This window comes from Panthera pardus, unplaced genomic scaffold (genome assembly GCF_024362965.1).
Source record: "Panthera pardus isolate Hobbes unplaced genomic scaffold, ASM2436296v1 HiC_scaffold_20, whole genome shotgun sequence".
Classification (NCBI taxonomy): Eukaryota; Metazoa; Chordata; class Mammalia; order Carnivora; family Felidae; genus Panthera; species Panthera pardus.
In genome coordinates, this window is record NW_026526766.1 from 5,887,652 (window position 1) to 5,905,854 (window position 18,203).

At 39.2% G+C, this 18,203-nt stretch overlaps 1 protein-coding gene across 4 annotated transcripts in view; it reads left to right on the plus strand.

The window, feature by feature from the left end:
• The window catches only part of LOC109275505 (uncharacterized), a 73,100-nt gene that overhangs the window by 26,942 nt on the left and 27,955 nt on the right, over nucleotides 1-18,203 (plus strand). Inside the window, exons 3-4 of one of the 4 annotated variants that reach the window (XR_002084200.2) lie at nucleotides 1,569-2,177; nucleotides 8,799-12,635. The exons of 1 other annotated variant lie outside the window; for it this stretch is intronic. Coding sequence is in view for 1 of the 3 variants with exons in the window: in XM_019463744.2 (XP_019319289.2) it covers nucleotides 8,799-8,953 (155 nt within the window). In the remaining 2 variants the exon portion in view is untranslated. Of the gene's footprint in view, nucleotides 1-1,568; nucleotides 2,178-8,798; nucleotides 12,636-18,203 lie in introns of those variants that run through there. 2 more of the 4 variants (XR_002084201.2, XM_019463744.2) reach the window with 2 other exon arrangements.

Sequence of the window (18,203 nt, forward strand, 5' to 3'; positions counted from 1 at the left end):
ACTCTCACACACACACACACACACACACACACACACACACACACACTGGAGTATTACTTGGCAATCAAAAAGAATGAAATCTTGCCATTTGCAACCACGTGGATAAAACTAGAGGGTATTATGCTAAGCGAAATTAGAGAAAGACAAATATCATATGACTTCACTTATATGAGGACTGGAAGAGACAAAACAGATGAACATAAGGGAAGGGAAGTGAAAATAATATGAAAAAAGGAAGGGGACAAAACATAAAAGATTCTAAAATATGGAGAACAAACAGAGGGTTATTGGAAGGGGTTGTGGGAGGGGGGATGGACTAAACAGGTAAGGAGCATTAAGGAATCTACTCCTGAAATCATTGTTGCACTATATGCTAACTAACTTGGATGTAAATTTAAAAAATAAAATAAAATAAGAATTCCCCTTCTCCCAGTTTGGTTAGGCTCTGATAAACCCTTAGCAGGTTAGGGTTTACGTACATAGGTTCTTCTAAGGGCAGGCTTTGTTAAGAAGAGAATGCTCTGGCATATTTCAAATGGTTTCTTTTCCCTTCCCTGTGTTGGGAACATGAGAGGATTTTTCTCATTTTCACTGTAAACACTTTGTAGGGCTTTTGCAGGCAAAACTTATAAAAGCAGGACCCCCTCCCCCCGTCCCTGCCGTATCATTCCCCTGGACTCTTTACCCCTCAGACTTGTCCACACTGAGCCTCTCACCGTTTGTCAGTTACCATTCAGATTTTTGAAACCGGCCTTGGTTCCTGTGCAGGTGTCTGCTCTGGGAGGTTCTGATTCTGTGTTTCTGCCTGTCTCCAATTTGTGGCACCCTGGTTTGCTCTGTGACCTGATTTCTGTGATAGATCTCAGAAGTTTCATTAATTTTTCAGTTTTTAGCTTTTACCTGTTGTAAGTTCCTTACATGTTGGACCAGAAACCAGCAGTCAACATGTTACAGATTTTTTAAATGTTCTTATTTGGAGAACATACCCTGCATTGTCAGTCCTTCTTAATTTCTGGAGACTTCTGTTAAGAACCAATATATATCCTGATCACTATTCCACGTGTACATGAAAAGAAGTATTTTCTTTTGTTTTTGGACCTACTGTTCTATAAGTGAGAATTAATTCAAGTGACCTGTTGCTACGGGTCTTATATATCTACATCATTATGTTTTCATCTCCTCGTACTGTTAACGATTGAGAAAGAAGTGTCGTATCCAACTATAACTGTGTATTTGCCTGTTCTTTTCAGGGTTCTACTCCTATATTTTGGGTGCTAGGTTTTTTTGTATTTTAAATTTGGGGACATTTTTCTCAGATTCCGTGAATTGCTTCCATGTAGTCTGATACCCACAAGACTCACTCTTAAGTTTTATTGTTGTTGTTTTAATTGGGTCTGGGACACACTTCAGGATACTTTTTACCCCACTGTTAGGACAACACACACTTCCAAGAGCAGAGTAGGTAGTCTCCTGTGTAATGGGATATCCTCTCCTATTTATAGACTTCCCATCCCCCCGTGTACTTCAGACGTCGTTCAATCTACTGTTTTCATGTGGTTCTTTTGTAGCTGCACGTCATTTCCCTGCATGTACCGTCTTTGGCCAAAGACTCAAGACTCAAAAACTCATGGTCTCTTTCAGTCAGCTCTGTCTCCAGGATCTTACACCACAAATGGGAGTTGCGTTGGCCTCTGAATTTCTGGTTCTGTCTCAACTTCCTGAGACCTCTTTGTTCTGTTTTGGTACCACATTCTGATCTGAAACTCCGTTATTTCTTCCTTTTCTGGGATCCTTACCCTGCAGTGCCTGTTACTTGGTACTGCTCCATCATGGGAGAAGGGGAAACCCCATGCTGTAGATCCCTGCTAAGTTCAGTATTATGTGTGCTCGTGATTTAGCTCAAGGAGATTCATACTTTGTGAACATCAGGGGGGGACAAATGTTTTTGCTGTCAACTCTGCAAGGAAAGCTTCAAATGAGCACCTTTGTTGTGCCATCCCTGAAAATGCGTCTTCTTTCACATTCAGAATCCTAGAAGCCCATGCAGCAGGCCCAAGTCTTAAATTATTTCCCATTGACAGGGTGTTGCTATACAAAACCAGGAGTGATCTTAAGGCTGGAGCAAGCAGAAGATCTATGCTCATTAGAGAAAGAATTTCTAACCAGGAGACCTTCAGGTGAGTTATTACGTACAAGTAGAAATTTTCGGGGTAAATCAGAGTGGTCAGTGAGAGATGTCTACTATGAAATAATTTCAGCACTTTCTTACAGAGCCCCTATATATGTGGGTGTTTAGGAAGAGTGTATCGTATTCAGTAGCATATGGGAGGAGAAGGTCTAAGACAAGGGGCGGATGCAGTCGTGATCATTTTCCCATCTTTAGAAACTGGGAGCCTGAGTATAGATCATTTAAAATTGGGGCACCTGGGTGGCTCAGTCAGTTAAGCATCCAAGTTTGGCGCAGTTCATGATCTCATAGCTCGTGAGTTCGAGCCCCGCATCAGGCTCTGTGCTGACAGATCAGAGCCTGGAGCCTGCTTCCGATTCTGTGTCTCCCTCTCTCTCTGGCCCTCCCCTGCTCATGCTCTCTCCTCTCAAAAATAAATAAACATTTAAAAAAATTTTTTAATTGACACATCAAGTAATAGAGTTATATGGAGCAGTAAAAAAAAGGGATAAAAACTAAGAAATATTAGAAAAGCATATAAAACTGGAGGTTAATGAATGGGAAGAGAGAAGAAATTGATTATGTGTTAGGGAATTACTAGATCTTGTCTTAAGAGGTAGATGATTAAGGAATTACATGAGATTATAAAGATAACCGTGAGGGGCCAATACACCCTTCTTGCCTGTTAGAAGAAAAATTCACTTAACAAAATAAACATTCCTATTACTGAATACATTTTTTATAAAGCTTTGTTAAGCACGCAGTACAACATGAAATAATAGAAAACTAGCTGCCATAGCAACGAATGAAAATGGCTTAAAGCCAACGACTGTGAGAATATATTATCAGATATTATCAGAGATAGACCTGAAGGATAATTTGGAAAGTTTGATATTGAAAAATGGTTAATCACTGTGCCAAAACAAAGTATATGCTGGGATCATTTATCTGAATTTTAATCAAGATTGAATTCAGGTTAAAAACCATGAAATGAGAAAGAAGGTACTTTTATCATATTAAAGAAGACAGTAAAGACGGACATATGAAAGTTTTAATATCTGTGTTCTAAATAAATTATCAAGGTTCACTAAAAAAAAATACTGCAGGAGATATAAAGTGATACTGAAGCACATTAGATACTGTAACCACTATGTATCCTCTGATTTCATAACAAATCCCCTGGAAAACACCTGAGGCTATGGAACACAGAAATAACACATTTTATGAAAAGAAACTAAGATACAATTGTAAATGTGTTTCACACTCTGAAAACAAAGAGTAAACCCTTTCACTGTCAGTGGAAGAATCACAAAATATGAAAGAACTCAGGTGAAAAGGAAATATCATTAAATTTCAAAACAATAGAAAAATCAGAGTTCAACAAACCTAGAAACTGTAAACAATGCAAGGACATTGAAACCTGTCTCTGGAAGTTAAAATTGTAGTATATCCAAAAACTGTCATAATAAAAACCATGGTATCAGAGGTAGATGGAAACTTAGGAAAACTGGGAGAGATGTTGAATAGTCTTTAATTGGAGAGATATTAAAGCTCTTAATACTCTTAATATACGTAAAGATGCATTGTAGTACGAGGTGAACTCATTTGGTTTTGGTTTTTGTGAAACTTGGCAAGCTGGTTCTAAAATTTTTATGGAAATTAAATGTGTACGTGCATACATAAGTAAAAATAAAATTTATATGGAAATAACAAAGGCCCAATAATAATTTAAAACATCTTTGAGAAACAATGTTGTGGGACTTTTCTCTAGCTGCTACTGAGCGAAGCTCCTGTCGATGTGATTGATTGTACTCCTGTAACTATAATTAAACAAATCATTGAAGTAGCCCAGGAATAAACACGTTTTAAACAATTGATTTCTTGTACCTGTACTTTACACATATAGCAAAAATCAACTTGGGGTGGAATTATATTAGGTGAAATAAAATATTTTAGAAAATAGTATAGAAAATCTTTATCACTGTGGGTGGGGAAAGACTTAAGACCAAAAAACACTTAACCATGTAGGAAAAATGTGATAAATTTGACTACGTTAAAAGTCACAATTTCTGGATGTTAAAAGATTATGTAAAAACTATGAGAAGACAAGCCACAGAATAGCAGAATCTATTTGTGATGCACGCAACTAAGATAAACCTAATATCTAGAATCTATAAAGTGCTTCTACAAGTCTGAGGAAAAAGACAGGTAGCTTAATAAAAAAAATACGCAAAAGACTTAATCAGAATCTTCCCCAGAAAGGAAATCCAATTACTTAGTAAAATGGGAGGAATTATTTAATCTGATTAGTTTTGAGAAAAATATGGAAACAGTATCATGTTGCCAACATACATTTAAGAAATTGGCAGATTCTGTGTCTCCCTCTCTCTCTGCCCCTCCCCTGCTCATGCTCTGTCTCTCTCCGTCTCAAAAATAAATAAAAACATTTAAAAAAAAATTTTTTTTTAAAGGGGCACCTGGGTGGCTCAGTCATTAAGCATCTGACTTCAGCTCAGGTCATGATCTCACAGTCTGTGCATTCGAGCCCTGTGTCGGGCTCTGTGCTGACAGCTCAGAGCCTGGAGCCTGCTTCAGATTCTGTGTCTCCTCTTCTCTCTGCCCTCCCCCCACTCATGCTCTTTTTCTCTCTCAAATATAAATAAACATTAAAAAAGTTTTTTTTTAATTGGCTATAATTATGTCACATTAGCTACCTTAAGATTTTCCAAGCTGTTAAAAAAAAAAAAATTAAAAAAAAAAAAAAGATTTTCCAAGCCTTTAGGCAGAAGTGGGCAATGGAGAGCTTGAGTGTGGAAACAGATATTTGATTAACTCCTCATCAGCATCTAGCCCATATGCGGCATGTAAGGTCTTCTGCCAAATACTTCTGGCATTATTTCTTGGTTCCCTCTGCCCTTTGTGTCTCCATAATTTTACCACAGTAACTCTATGTTAAAAGAAATACCAAAAGTTCTGTTTATAAAGTAGTTAGCTCTAAACCCTAGTAGCATTTTCAAAAAATAATACGCATAAATGGAAAGAAAAATAGTATTTTATTTTTACTCTTCAACACTGTTTTTGGAGTGCCTGGGTGGTTCATTCAGTTAAGAGTCCAACTTTGGCTCAGGTCATGATCTCATAGTTCGTGGGTTCGAGCCCCGCGTCGGGCTCTGTGCTGACAGCTCAGAGCCTGGAGCCTGCTTCAGATTCTGTATCTCCCCTCTCTCTCTGCCCCTCCCTTGCTCATGCTCTGTCTCTCTCTGTCTCAAAAATAAATAACATTAAAAAAACTTTTTTTTAGATAAAAAGAAATTGGCAGAAAATAAGAACACTGACAGTATGAAGTCGGAGGCGGGGGGCAGTAGAGACCCGCATCCACTGGTCATGGACGTGTGAACTGGTGAATTGCTTTTGCAAATGGAGTAACAAGCCAAATGCCCATCAACAGATGAGCACAGAAATAAGTCACATTTATTTTATGGAGTGTTATACATCACAGATAACGTACTAATATAACTATAGCAAAACCATAGGTGAATCTGGCACACAATATTGAACAAAAGAATAAGACGAAGATGATTACAGCAAGCTATATGATTCGGTTTTTATAAAGCAGCTGGTAAAATTAAATTGTATGTCTTTAGGGTTGTATGCACAGTCTGTAAAACTCTCAAGAAAAATCAGGAAGGTACTGCTGTGAGTTTTGTGAGTCATGTGACGTGGAAGCGTGAAGAAAGTTGTGCTCTGGAAAGAATACATTGGTTTTCCCCGATGTGGTCAGGCTCTCTGTTCCTCAGCGTGGATAGTGACTCCACTCCCTGTCATTTTGTTACACTGCCCAGAAGAATTTCGTGGTTTCAGAGAGCTTGACAGTTACAAGATAAACAATGGTAGATAATACTCGCTACAAATATTCATCACAGAAGGTTTGCTTCAATAAGTAAAGGATCCAGGTCTTAAGTGTCTCTTCAGTATGGCTGCCCATGACTGCTGAACGCAGGCAGTCTATCTCTGCACCCCCCCTTTCCCCTTCAAAGCCTTCATTACCTAACACGCCATATATCAAGTATGCATTACGTTTTGTTTACTGTCTACCTTTTTCTTCTGGAACATATGCTTTCCGAGAAGCAGTGTATCTTTTATTGTCGTGCTCACTGGCTCATCCCCTGGTATGTAATTTGGCATTCAAATAGGCTCATATTATTGAACTTCCGAGAATTGCGAATATAAAGTCAATCCATTAGAAAGAAAGGACAAAGAGGGCGTAAAAATGACTAATAAACATGAAAAATATGTAACATTAATGGCAATCTCAGGAATGTGAATTCAGAGCGCAGTACCATGATTTTGGACTCATCCCACTAGCACCACGAATAATTAAGAGATGATGCAAGAGAAACGTCCACAAGGCAGGCAGTGGTGTCAATTGGCACAATTACTGGGAAAAGTTTGAATGTATAAGTGCAAATCTAGAAATAACTTCCATATTTATGAGTCCACTGAAAGATATATTCAAACAATGGGCCATTATATAGCTGTAGTGTGTAATGGGGTTGGGTCTAAGAAACCTGGCATGAAGAAGCACATCCCAAAAATCTACACATAGAAATTATATTCATAATATTTTGATATACTGAAAACTAAATATAAATACATACTGTGTGTGTGTGTGTGTTGTATTCTACCAAAAAAAATATTTTCTCTTACTCTTCCCTATTCTGGAATGTAATATATTTCATAATTACATTTGATTGACACTAAAGCTGTTTAAGGGGAAAGGTACTTCGTATTGAAGGCACATGCCCTAGCCACATTCCTGTGACTTGTGAATCATCAGGTATACATTGGCATTACGTCTGAGCCGATGGGTCACAGAGAGGTCTAGGGAGCTCCAGGCACACGGTATTTCAAGGACCCTCTCTGTATCACAGAGGAGTGCAAGGAAAATCAGAGAATCACGGTTTTGTTTTGGATAAAGCACAGCATAGCTGCACAAAATGGATTTCATAGCATTTAAAATACCATCAGTTAAAAGATAAAATATTATTTTAGATATGCCTAAGAGAGGAAATGGACAGGTGTCATCAATTTTAAGCTGCATTGTGATTGCAGTGATGATAATTTACTTTAAAAAATTGTGTCTCAATATATGTAACTGCTCTTCACGTATCTGTTGTTCAAATGAGTGGCGTAGACTTAATTGCTTTCAGATTTAAAGTAAATGGCGTTTAAATTCATGGAGCCATATAAGAAGGGTTGTTTGTTTTTTGTTTTTTAACTTGAGAAGAGTCTTTCCCTGAAGGATATGTAGAGCTTGAGCTAAAAAAGGAGTGCATGGTAACTTAGAGAAATAATGTGGGGCCAGATTTTTGCTGGAATGAATTTATGTAAGGGGATCAAACAGCCTAGCCAGACTACCTGCAGAAAGTACCGTGGACTTCCATCATACTGGCTTGAACAGCTAATGTTCCTGAATTGGTGCAAAACTCTGTTTTCCAGAACGGCTCCTGACTCTTGTCTGATGGAAACTGCGGCAGTGGTTTTAGGACCATCTTAAATTTCAGTACAGGCCTGAAATTGTTGCTGGAATTGTTGTGGGTAGCGACTGAGTAATAGCAGTCAAGTATACCAGGGATAAAAGTAAAGTCTTTTATGATAAATGAACATAAAGGATGTCTAAAGTCTAAAAACAAGGTGAAACATAATCCTTAAGGTTCTAGAAACCAGTAGAAAGCATGCATGTTGAAACATCGATGGAATGCTGACTTACGGATTACTCTTGGGTGGGTTTGTTTCAAGAGAGTAAGCACATTGAAAGAAAACTTACAATCTGATGATCAGGAGAGTATTGTTATAGAACAACCTTAACATCATGTACCAAGGCACCAGAGCCAACGTAGGGCAGGAAATTCACCCCAGGCTGAGAGATAGCTTTTCTTCTCAGTAGTTTCATACTTCTCCTTCCTTGTGTATTTGTCTTCCTGTGAAAAACAGCCAGGAGAGTTCGAGTTTGGAGTAGAGACGTGTTTTTTCTACTATTATTACTGGAAGGAAATTATGCTATTATTTGTGTATTTTGATGTTAATGTATAAACTCAGGTAAAAAAGAAAAGAAAGCTCCAAATAGAAGCATGGAGACTAATGAGTTTCCTGCCCCATAATCTGTATTTGGCAGTAGAATACAGGATCCCTGATCCTAACCCTGTCTCTTATGTATACCTTGAAAGCCTTACCCACTAATACTGCTTGTCCACGCTTACTGTCCATAATCTTTGCTGAATTGATCTTATTCTTCGATTTGTCGAGTTCCCAAACTCAACTATTCTCGTGTGTTCATTGTTCCTTTCCTGTACTTTTCTTCCATGTAGTTTTGAAAATCACATTTTTTAAATGTCACATGTACATATATATTCACTGCCAGTCTGTTTTCCTTTTTTTCCCCACTCCAGCCAACTTATTTTCAAATGAAAGCAGTATAGGAAATATATACTTCAAGTTACTTAATCTTGTGTGACCGGACTAGAACCAAAGAGTCAAATATATAACAGACTCTATGTATATGGGCTCCCTCCCTATAAGAAATGTGTCTTAAGATTCATAAGATTCATATTTTTAATTTTCTCATTTTTAGAAGACTGCCAAGACGATAACCTCTTAGAGAAGAGCCAACAGATCCAAGACAGACATTTGTGGCAAGTTTTATTTACTGATTTTCAGAGAACTGACACAGGAGGGAAAAGTTTCGACCAGGGGTCACACACAAGAAGAACAAACCAGAGAAATTAGGCGGAGGTGACCCCCTTTGAATGTGGACGAAACTTCAGCCATAATTCAGCTTACACACCAGAGAAATGCTGTGATTATAATAAACACAGGGGAGTCCTCTGCCCCCAGTCAGCCTTCAGGGTCCGTCAGAGGACTCGCATAAGGTTGAAACCCTGTGAGTGTCGCGGGTGTGGGAAATGCTTCTGTAAGAAATCGTACCTCCTCACGCACCAGAGAATTCACACAGGGGAGAAACCTTACAGGTGTGAAGAATGTGGGAAAGATTTCAGCCACAAGTCGAGCCTATGGAAAGAGCAGAGAACTCACACAGGGGAGAGACCGTACGAATGTGTGGAATGTGGGAAAACTCAGCTGGAAGTCAGACCTGAGAGTCCATCAGAGAACTCACGCGGGAGAAACCCTATGAGTGCAGTGAATGTGGAGAACCTTTGGTGCAGAAGTCAACTCGCAAAGCCCATCAGACGATTCACAAAGGGGAGAAGCCTTATGAGTGTAATGAATGTCAGAAAACCTTCACCCAGAATTCCCCCCTCAGAACACATCAGACAACTCACACAGGGAAGAAGCCCTGTGCACGTAAGGAGTGTGGGAAGGCCTTCAACCGGAAGTCAGGCCTAGGAATGCATCAGAGAACCCACGCAGGGGAGAAGCCGTACAAATGTAAGACACGTGGGAAGGCGTGCGGTCAGAAGTCAGGCCTAAGAAAACACCGGGCAACTCACACAGGGGAGAAGCCGCATGAATGTGGTGAGTGTGGGAAAGCGTTTAGCGGGAAATCTGGCTTACCATTACACCGGAGAACTCACACGGGGGAAAGACCATGCAAGTGTAATGAGTGTGACAGAGCCTTCACCCACAAATCAATCCTCAGAGGACATCAGGAGGGTCATCAAAGGGAGAAACTCTCTAAATATGATGAGGGTGAGAAAGCTTTCAGCGAGAAATCTGGCTCACGATTGTTGCAGAGAACTCACCCGGGGGAGGAACCATACGAATGTAGAGCGTGGCTGCGCCTTTGCCTCTAGGTTAGCCCTCACAGGACATCAGGAAGCTCCTAAGGGGAGGAATGTATTAATGCGATGAACGTGGGGAAGCTTCCAGCCATAAATCGGACTTCAGAAAACATCAGGGGACTCTCACGGTGAGAGGAACGCTGGAATGAATGTGGGAGAACTTACCTCAGGGATCGCACACACAGGAAAGCCTTACAACCCTACTGAGTGAAGGAAAATCTTGATTGCGGATCAGACACTCAAAACTATAGCTGTTCTGTGTTGCAGACTTCGGACGGCTCTCCTGTCAGCTCTCCAGGACCTGTCATGTGCTGAGCATTTGCCTGGGTTGGCCTACTTCTCGCACGTGTGTGTGTCTGGCTCCACGAAACCTCTGACGCAGGGTACAGCTGATACAAGAATGCTTTTTGACTTACCAAACAATTGAGCCCTTCCAGAGAGCGCTGTCAGCCTTCCCTGGGTCCCGTAACCCCAGTAGACAACCAGGAGTTAAGTGGATCCGTGTAAACCTGCAGACCTGGGTGCAGTCCCGACTCAGCTACTTGCTAGACCGGCAGCCTCCTCGCCCTGAGCCTCCACTCCCTTCTTTGTGAACTGTCGCCCACGTTTGTTGCAAGGGTTAAAGGGCACAGGGTGGAAACAAAGCAGTGTCGAGTCCCTTCTGTCTTACATAATTCATGCCTCCTAAGAGATGATACGGGTAAAGTTAGGGGGAAAACAGGCAGGAATATGGAGATGACCGGAACTTGAAGAGAAAGTGAGAGTTCTGAAGGAGGGGTGGGGGTCGGAGCTGGAGGTGTCCCTACAGTGCTCGGTGGGGCTCATGGCTCCGCTCCTTGGGCCCTTCCCGTCCAGGACACCCCAGATCTCATACCCTCGTCACTCAACTCTCCCTGGACAACCACAGTGGTGGCAGACCGTCCTCAGAGACCTGCCTCTCTGGTTTTCACAGACGCAAGCTCAGGGCCACAGCAACCATCTTGAGATTTTTGTGGGCTGGAAATGGGTAAAAATGGGAGTTCTGTTGCCAGAACTAAGGATCTGGGTGAAGTCCAGGATTCTCGACTAAGCCTTACCAGCAGTTTCTTTATAATCTTTAAAATATGTGGAGCCCAACCACATTAATCTATTTTTATTTAAAGCAGCTTGTAATTTGATTTATAAACATTTCTCTCTAAAAGAAAAATGTGTATTAGTAATAATAAATGAAACCAATTTATAACTTGCCATGTATAGAAACTAATTGAAAAAATATTTACAGAAACAGAACAGCAGTTTAAAAAATTATAAGTAGATGATGTAATCAATTTCAAAACTCATCTCTGACATTAGAAAAATGACTTGAGGAAACCTGTTAGGTATAGGAAAGACTGTCAGCGCTTGGGGTCTTCCAGTGACTAAAATATCTTACCGGTCTTGAAGTTCAAAAGATTGAGATGGCCTTTGCTACTTTCCATAAGGTGGAAGGAAGGACGCAGCTCAAACCAGTTGTGGGGTGGAGGCACAGAAAATGAAAATGTACAACTTCTAGATTATGGGGATGATCACAGGCAGGAAGCTGCAGATAAGCATTTACAGAGCAAAGCAAATGATTTCCCCCTGGTAGGAGTGGAGTTTGGGAAGCCCCATTTGTTTGGAAAGCATCCTCTGCACCATCTCAAAAAGCTCCCAACCTGAGGAAAACAGGCTCATGGTTAGTTTTAGGGGCCCAGATGTGGCACACTGGCCCCGGGTCCCCCCGACTTGTTACGGACAAACCAAGTTCTGAAGAAGAAGCAAGGTAGAATTCCTTCGTACAGTCTCCTCCTTTCCATGCCCGTTCACCAGACTTGTGGTTGAGACTCTTGCCTCTGAAACATGAAAATGTTGTACGTGTAGAGACCATATGACAAATATTCAGGTTCTGGAGCACAATAGAAAGTGACCTGTGAACCCACTACCTCGCTTAAGGATAACGGTATTGGCCATGAAAGAGTGAGAGTGTATCCACTGGGATGCTCTTGCCCTATCTATCTCCTCCCTCCCAGAGACAGCAGCTATTCAAAATTGCGTGTGTGTTTGTGTGTGTGTGCACACGTGTGTACCACTGATTTGCCTTTTAAAAAATAATTATGAATCTATAAACAATAATTGTATGGTTCTACTTACTTTGAAATTAGAATGGTCATGTGTCCTGCTTTTGTGACATGGCTTTTGAGTCAATGTGATGTACCTAACATTCATACATACTGATTTGGATGGTTGTACTTCGTTCAGTTTCATTTATGTATAGCTTGATATTAAAATGTATTCATTCATGGTTTTGGCCAGGTATTTTGAAGTAAAGAAATAGAGGAAATGTGTTTCCAAATTCTAACTTCTTGAAGGAAGAGAAAAAAAAGAAAATGGAAAGGTTGGGTTGCAGGCTTATGCCAGGGTGTTGATATGAAATTCTCCAACTCAGTTTACCTGGGCTGCAGGGTCTCAGCTGGAAGCATCCCATATTCCAAAAGGCAGTGTCTAGTTACCAAGCAAGACTTGTCAAGAAGCGTCCGGAAGCTACTCTGTGACTGATGAGTTCAAGAAAACACGACTGGGTAATTACGAAGTGGTTTATTATTGATGCTTGTTGGTAACTTTTAATTTTTTATTAAGATAAAGTATACATAATATAAAATTTACCATTTTAATTATTTTTCAAAGCGCCTTTTCAGTGGCATTAAATACACTCACAGTACTGTGCAACCATTTACCACCATTCATCTCCAGAACTTTCTTCATCTTCCCAAACTGAAACTCCATAGCCATTAAATGCTAACTCCTCAATCTACCCCACTGCCATACCCTGGCAAACACTATTCTGCTTTCTGTCTCTACCAAGTTGACTACTGTAGGCACATCCTATAAATGGAATCATGTAATGTTTGTCCCCTTGTGACTGACTGATTTCACTTAGCAAAATGTCTTTGGGTTTTATCAGTGCTACAGCACGTGTGAGAATCTCCTTCGTTTTTTAAGCCTGAATGATACTCCATCGTATGTATATACCAGATCTTGTCTACGTCTGTCAGTGGCCACTTGAATTGCATCCACCTTTTGGATATTGTGGATATTGGTGCTGTTAACATGGGTGTGCAGATATTTCTTCAGGATCCTGCTTTCAACTCTTCTGAGTATATCCCCAGAGGTAGAACTTCTGCATCATAGGGTAATTCAACTTTTAGTTTATTGAGGAACTATTATACCATTTTCTGTAGCAGCTGCACCATTTTACATTCCTTCTAGCAGTGTACAAGGGTTTTGGTTTTTTTCACATCCTCCCTAATACTTGTTACCTGTTATTTTGATAATAGCCATGGTAATCCTAACAATTCGTGATGTTGGACACATTTTCTTGTACTTCTTGCCATTTGAGTATCTTCTTTGGAAAACTCCGCATTCAGGTTTTTGCCCATTTTTAACCAAGTGGTTTGTTTTGTTGTTGAATTGTGGAATTTCTTTGTGTAGTCAGGACATTACTCTCTTGATGGATATATGGTTTCCAGATATTTTCCCCATTCTATGGCTTGCCTGTCTATTTTTCTGTTGATAGAATCTTTCACGTATCTTTTTTTTCTTTTGTTACCGGTGCTTTTGGCATATTCAAGAAATCATTACTAAATCTAACGTCATGAAACTTCTCTATGTTTTCTTCAAAAGAGTTTTATAGTTTTAGCTCTTAATGTGTAGGTCTTTGCTCTATTAATTTTTTAAATATGGTGTAAGGTAAGAGTCCAGCTTCATTCTTCACATTTCCTAGTGTGTTCATTGAAAAGACTTTCCTCTTGACACTGAATGTTTTGGTACCCTTGTCGAAAACCATTTCACTTTATATGTGAGGATTTATTTCTGGTCTCTCTCTTCCGTTGATCTATATATGCATGTCTTTTTGTCATTACACTGTTTCGATTATTGTGGCTTTTTAGTAACAAATACTAAATCTGTAGATTGCCTGAGGTAGTATGAGTTTTAATAATATTAATGCTTGCAATCCATGAACGGAGTATCTTCTCACTTATTTGTATCTTCAGTTTCTTTCATCAAAGTCTAACAGTTTTCAGTGTACAGATGTTTCGTCATCAAGGTTAAATTTCTTCCTAAGTATTTTTTTTTAATTTTGATGCTATTGTAAATAGTATTATTTTCTTAAGTCTCTTTCTGGTAGTTGATATCTATAGGAATGCAACAATACTTGAATGTTGATTTTGTGTCCTGCAACTGTATTAAATTCATTTATCCATTTTAACAGGTTTTGGTGGATTTTTTTGTAGAATTTATATTTAAGATCACATAATCTGCAAACAGTTTTACTTTATCCTTTTGGATTTGGATGCACTTTATTTCTTTTATCTGAATTACTGCTTTGGGTAAGACTTCCAGTACTACCTTGAATAGAAGTAGGCGACCTTGTCTTTGTACCTGATCTTAAAGGAAAATCATTCAGCTTTTCAGCATCAAGTATGATACTAGTTATGGCTTGCCAAATATGGCCTTTATTAAGTTGAGGTACTTTCCTTCTACACCTACTTCATTGAGCCATTTATCATGAGAGGATGTTGAATATTGCCAAATGCTTTTTCTGTCTCTGTTGAGGTGCTTGTGTGAGTTTGATCTTTCATTTTATTAAGGCAGTGTCTTGCATTTATTGATTTGCATATGTTGAACCATCCTTGCATCCCAGGGATAAATTCCCCCTTGATGGTGGTGTATGCTCCTTTTAATAATGCCTTTGAATTCAGTTTGCTAGTATTTTGTTGAGGATGTTCACATCTATGTTTGTCATGTTTGTAACATTCTTTTCTGGGGGTGTCCTTATTTGGTTTTGGTGTGAGGGTAATTCTGACCTCATAAAATGAGTTTGGGAGTCTTCCCATCAGTTTTTTGGCAGAGTTTGAGAACAGCTGGCATTATTTTTCTTTAAATGTTTGGTAGAATGCACTAGTGAAGCCATCTAGTCTTACATGTTTCTTTGTTGGGAGGACTTTGATTATTGCTTCAATCTTTTTACTCATTTTTGGCATATTGAAATTTTCTTTCTCATAATTCACTTTTGTTAGGTTGTATGATTCTAGGAATTTACCTGTTTCTTCTAGGTCATCCAATTTGTTGGTTTTTAATTGCTAACACTTGTCTCCTGTGATTCTTTTTATTTCTGTGGTATCAGTTGTAATGTCTCCTCCTTCATTTATAATTTTATTTGTATGAGTCCTTGTTTTTTCTTGGTTAATCTAGCTAAAGATTTGTCGGTTTTGTTTATCATTTTAAAAAATCAGTCCTGGTTTTATTGATTTTTTTTCATTGTTTTTCTAGTCCCTAGTTGATACATTTCTGCTCTAAATTGTATTATTCTGCTAATTTTGGATTTAGCTTTTTATTTTTTTTCTAGTTCTTTGACATGTAAATTTTGATTGTTAATTGTATATCTTTCTTTTTTTGTGATATAGGCTTTTATCACCATAAGCTCTTCCTTAGAATTGTTTTTGACGCATTACATAGGTTTCAGTATACTGTTTTTCCAATCTGTTTGTCCCAAGATAATTTTTGATTTTCCTTTTTATTTCTTCTTTGACCCATTGGTTGTTCAAGAGTGTGTTCAATTTCCATATATTTGTGACTTTCCAGCATTCTTCCTGTAATTGATTTCTAGATTCATACCATTGTGGTTGGAAAAAAAATACTTGATATGAATTCAGTCTTCTTAAAGTTAAGACTTGTTTCATAATCTAACATGTTATCTGTCCTGGAGAGTGTTCCATGTGCACTTGAGAAGGTGCATTCTGCGACTGTTGGGTGGCATATTTCCTGTATATGTCTGTTAGGTCCATTTGCTCTATAGTGTTATTCAAGTCCAGTGTATCCTCATTGATTTTCTGCCTAGATGATCTATCCACAGATGTAAGTGTGGTATAGAAGTACCCTACTGCAGCGCCTGGGTGGCTCAGTCAGTTGACCATCCAGCTTCAGCTCAGGTCATGATCTCACAGCTCATGGGCTCGAGCCCCTCATCAGGCTCTGTGCTGACAGCTCAGACCCTAGAGCCTGCTTCGGATTCTGTGTCTCCCTCTCGCTGTGCCCCATCCCACTCACATTTTGTCTCCGTCTCTCTCAAAAATAAATATACATTAAAAAAATAAAAATAAATAAAAAGAAGTACCCTTCTACTATTATATTGCTATCTGTTTCTTCTTTCACTCTTGGTAATACTTGCTTTGTATGATTAGATGTCCCTACCGTTAGGTACATATATACTTAAAATTGTTATATCCTCTTAATGAGTTGACCCCTTAATCTTTATATAGTGTGTTTACCTCTGGCCACATGGACTGGCGTGTCTCCTGGTAGGTCTCTGGTTTTACAGTTTCCTACTGGAGCCCAAAACTCCTATAGAGGCACTTTTGTACTCTGCCAAATTATTGTTAGTGAGGGGTGACAGGAGTAGACAGCCTCCTATTCTGGCATCTTACTAATATGTCTCTTCACTCTTGAATTCTTCAGGTAGTAAGTTTTGAAATAAGGTAGTGCGAGACTTCAGCTTTGTTCTTTTTCAAAATCGTTGTGGATCTTGAGAGTCCCAGGAGATCCATACAAAATTTTTCAACTTTATTTTTTTATTTTTTAATAAAAATTATTTTATTTATGGGTTTAATTTTTTTAAATTGTTTTTAACGTTTGTTTATTTTTGAGAGAGAGAGCAGGGGAGGGGCAGAGAGAGGGGGAGACACAGAATCTGAAGCAGGCTTCAGGCTCTGAGCTGTCGGCACCAAGCTTGACGCAGGGCTTGAATCCATGAACCACGAGATTATGACCTGAGCTGAAGTTGGACGCTTAACCCACTGAGCCACCCAGGTGCCCCTAATTTTTTTCTTTTAATTTTAGTTAATTAACATCCAGTGCAATACTGGTTTCAGGAGTAGAATTCAGTGATTCATCACTTACATACAACACCCAGTGCTCACCCCAACGAGTGCCCTCCTTAGTACTCACCACCCATCTGGTCAATCCCCCACTGTCCTCCTTCCATGAACCCACAGTTTGTTCTTTATTGATGAGAGTGTCTTGTGGTTTGTTTCCTTCTCTCTTTTTTTCCCCTTCCTGTATGTTCATCTATTTTGTTTCTTAAATTCCACATATAAGTGAAATTAAATGGCATTTGTCTTTCTCTGATTGACTTATTTCACTTAGCATAATACATTCTAGTTCCATCCACAGTGCTGCAAATGGCAAGATTTCATTCTTTTTTATGGCTAATATTCCAGTGTGTGTGTGTGTGTGTGTGTGTGTGTGTGTGTGTGTATGCCACAACTTACCTATCTGTTTATCAGTTGATGGACATTTGGGCTTTCTCCATAGTTTGGCTATTTTTGGTAAGTGCTGCTATAAACAGGGTGCATGTGCCCTTTCAAATCTGTATTTTTATATCCTTTGGGTAAATATCTAATGGTGCAATTCCTGGATAATAGGGTAGTTCTTTTTTTAGTTTTTTGAGGAACCTCTGTACAGTTCTCCAGAGCAGCTGCACCAGTTTGCATTCCCACAAACAGTGTAAGATCCTCACCTCTCCGCATCCTCACCAACACCCATTGTTTCTTGTGTTGTTAATTTTAGCCATTCTGACAGGTGTGAGGTGGTATCTCATTGTGGTTTTGATTTGTATTTGCCTGGTGATGAATGACGTTGAGCATCTTTTCATGTGTTTGTTAGCCATCTGGATATCTTCTTTGGAAAAATGTTCATGTCTTCTACCCATTTCTTAATCAGGCTATTTGTTTTTTGGGTGTTGAGTTTGATAAGTTCTTTACAGATTTTGGATACTAGCCCTTTATCAGATAATGTCATTTGCAAATATCTTCTCCCATTCCATAGGTTGCCTTTTAGTTTTGTTGACTGTTTCCTTTGCTGTGCAGAATTATCTTGATGAAGTCCCAATAGTTCATTTTTGCTTGTGTTTCCTTTGCCTCTGACGACGTGTCTAGTAAGAAGTTGCTCTGGCCAAGGTCAAAGAAGTTGCTACCTGTGTTCTCACGTTTAGGTCTTTGATCCATTTTGAATTTATCTTTGTGTATGATGTAAGAGAGTGGTTCAGTGTCATTCTTCTGCATGTTGCTGTCCAGTTTTCCCAACACCATTTGTTGAAGAGACTTCCTTTTTTCAATTGGATATTCTTTCCTGCTTTGTCGAAGATTAGGTGACCATATTGTTGTCCGTACAAACTTTATAAT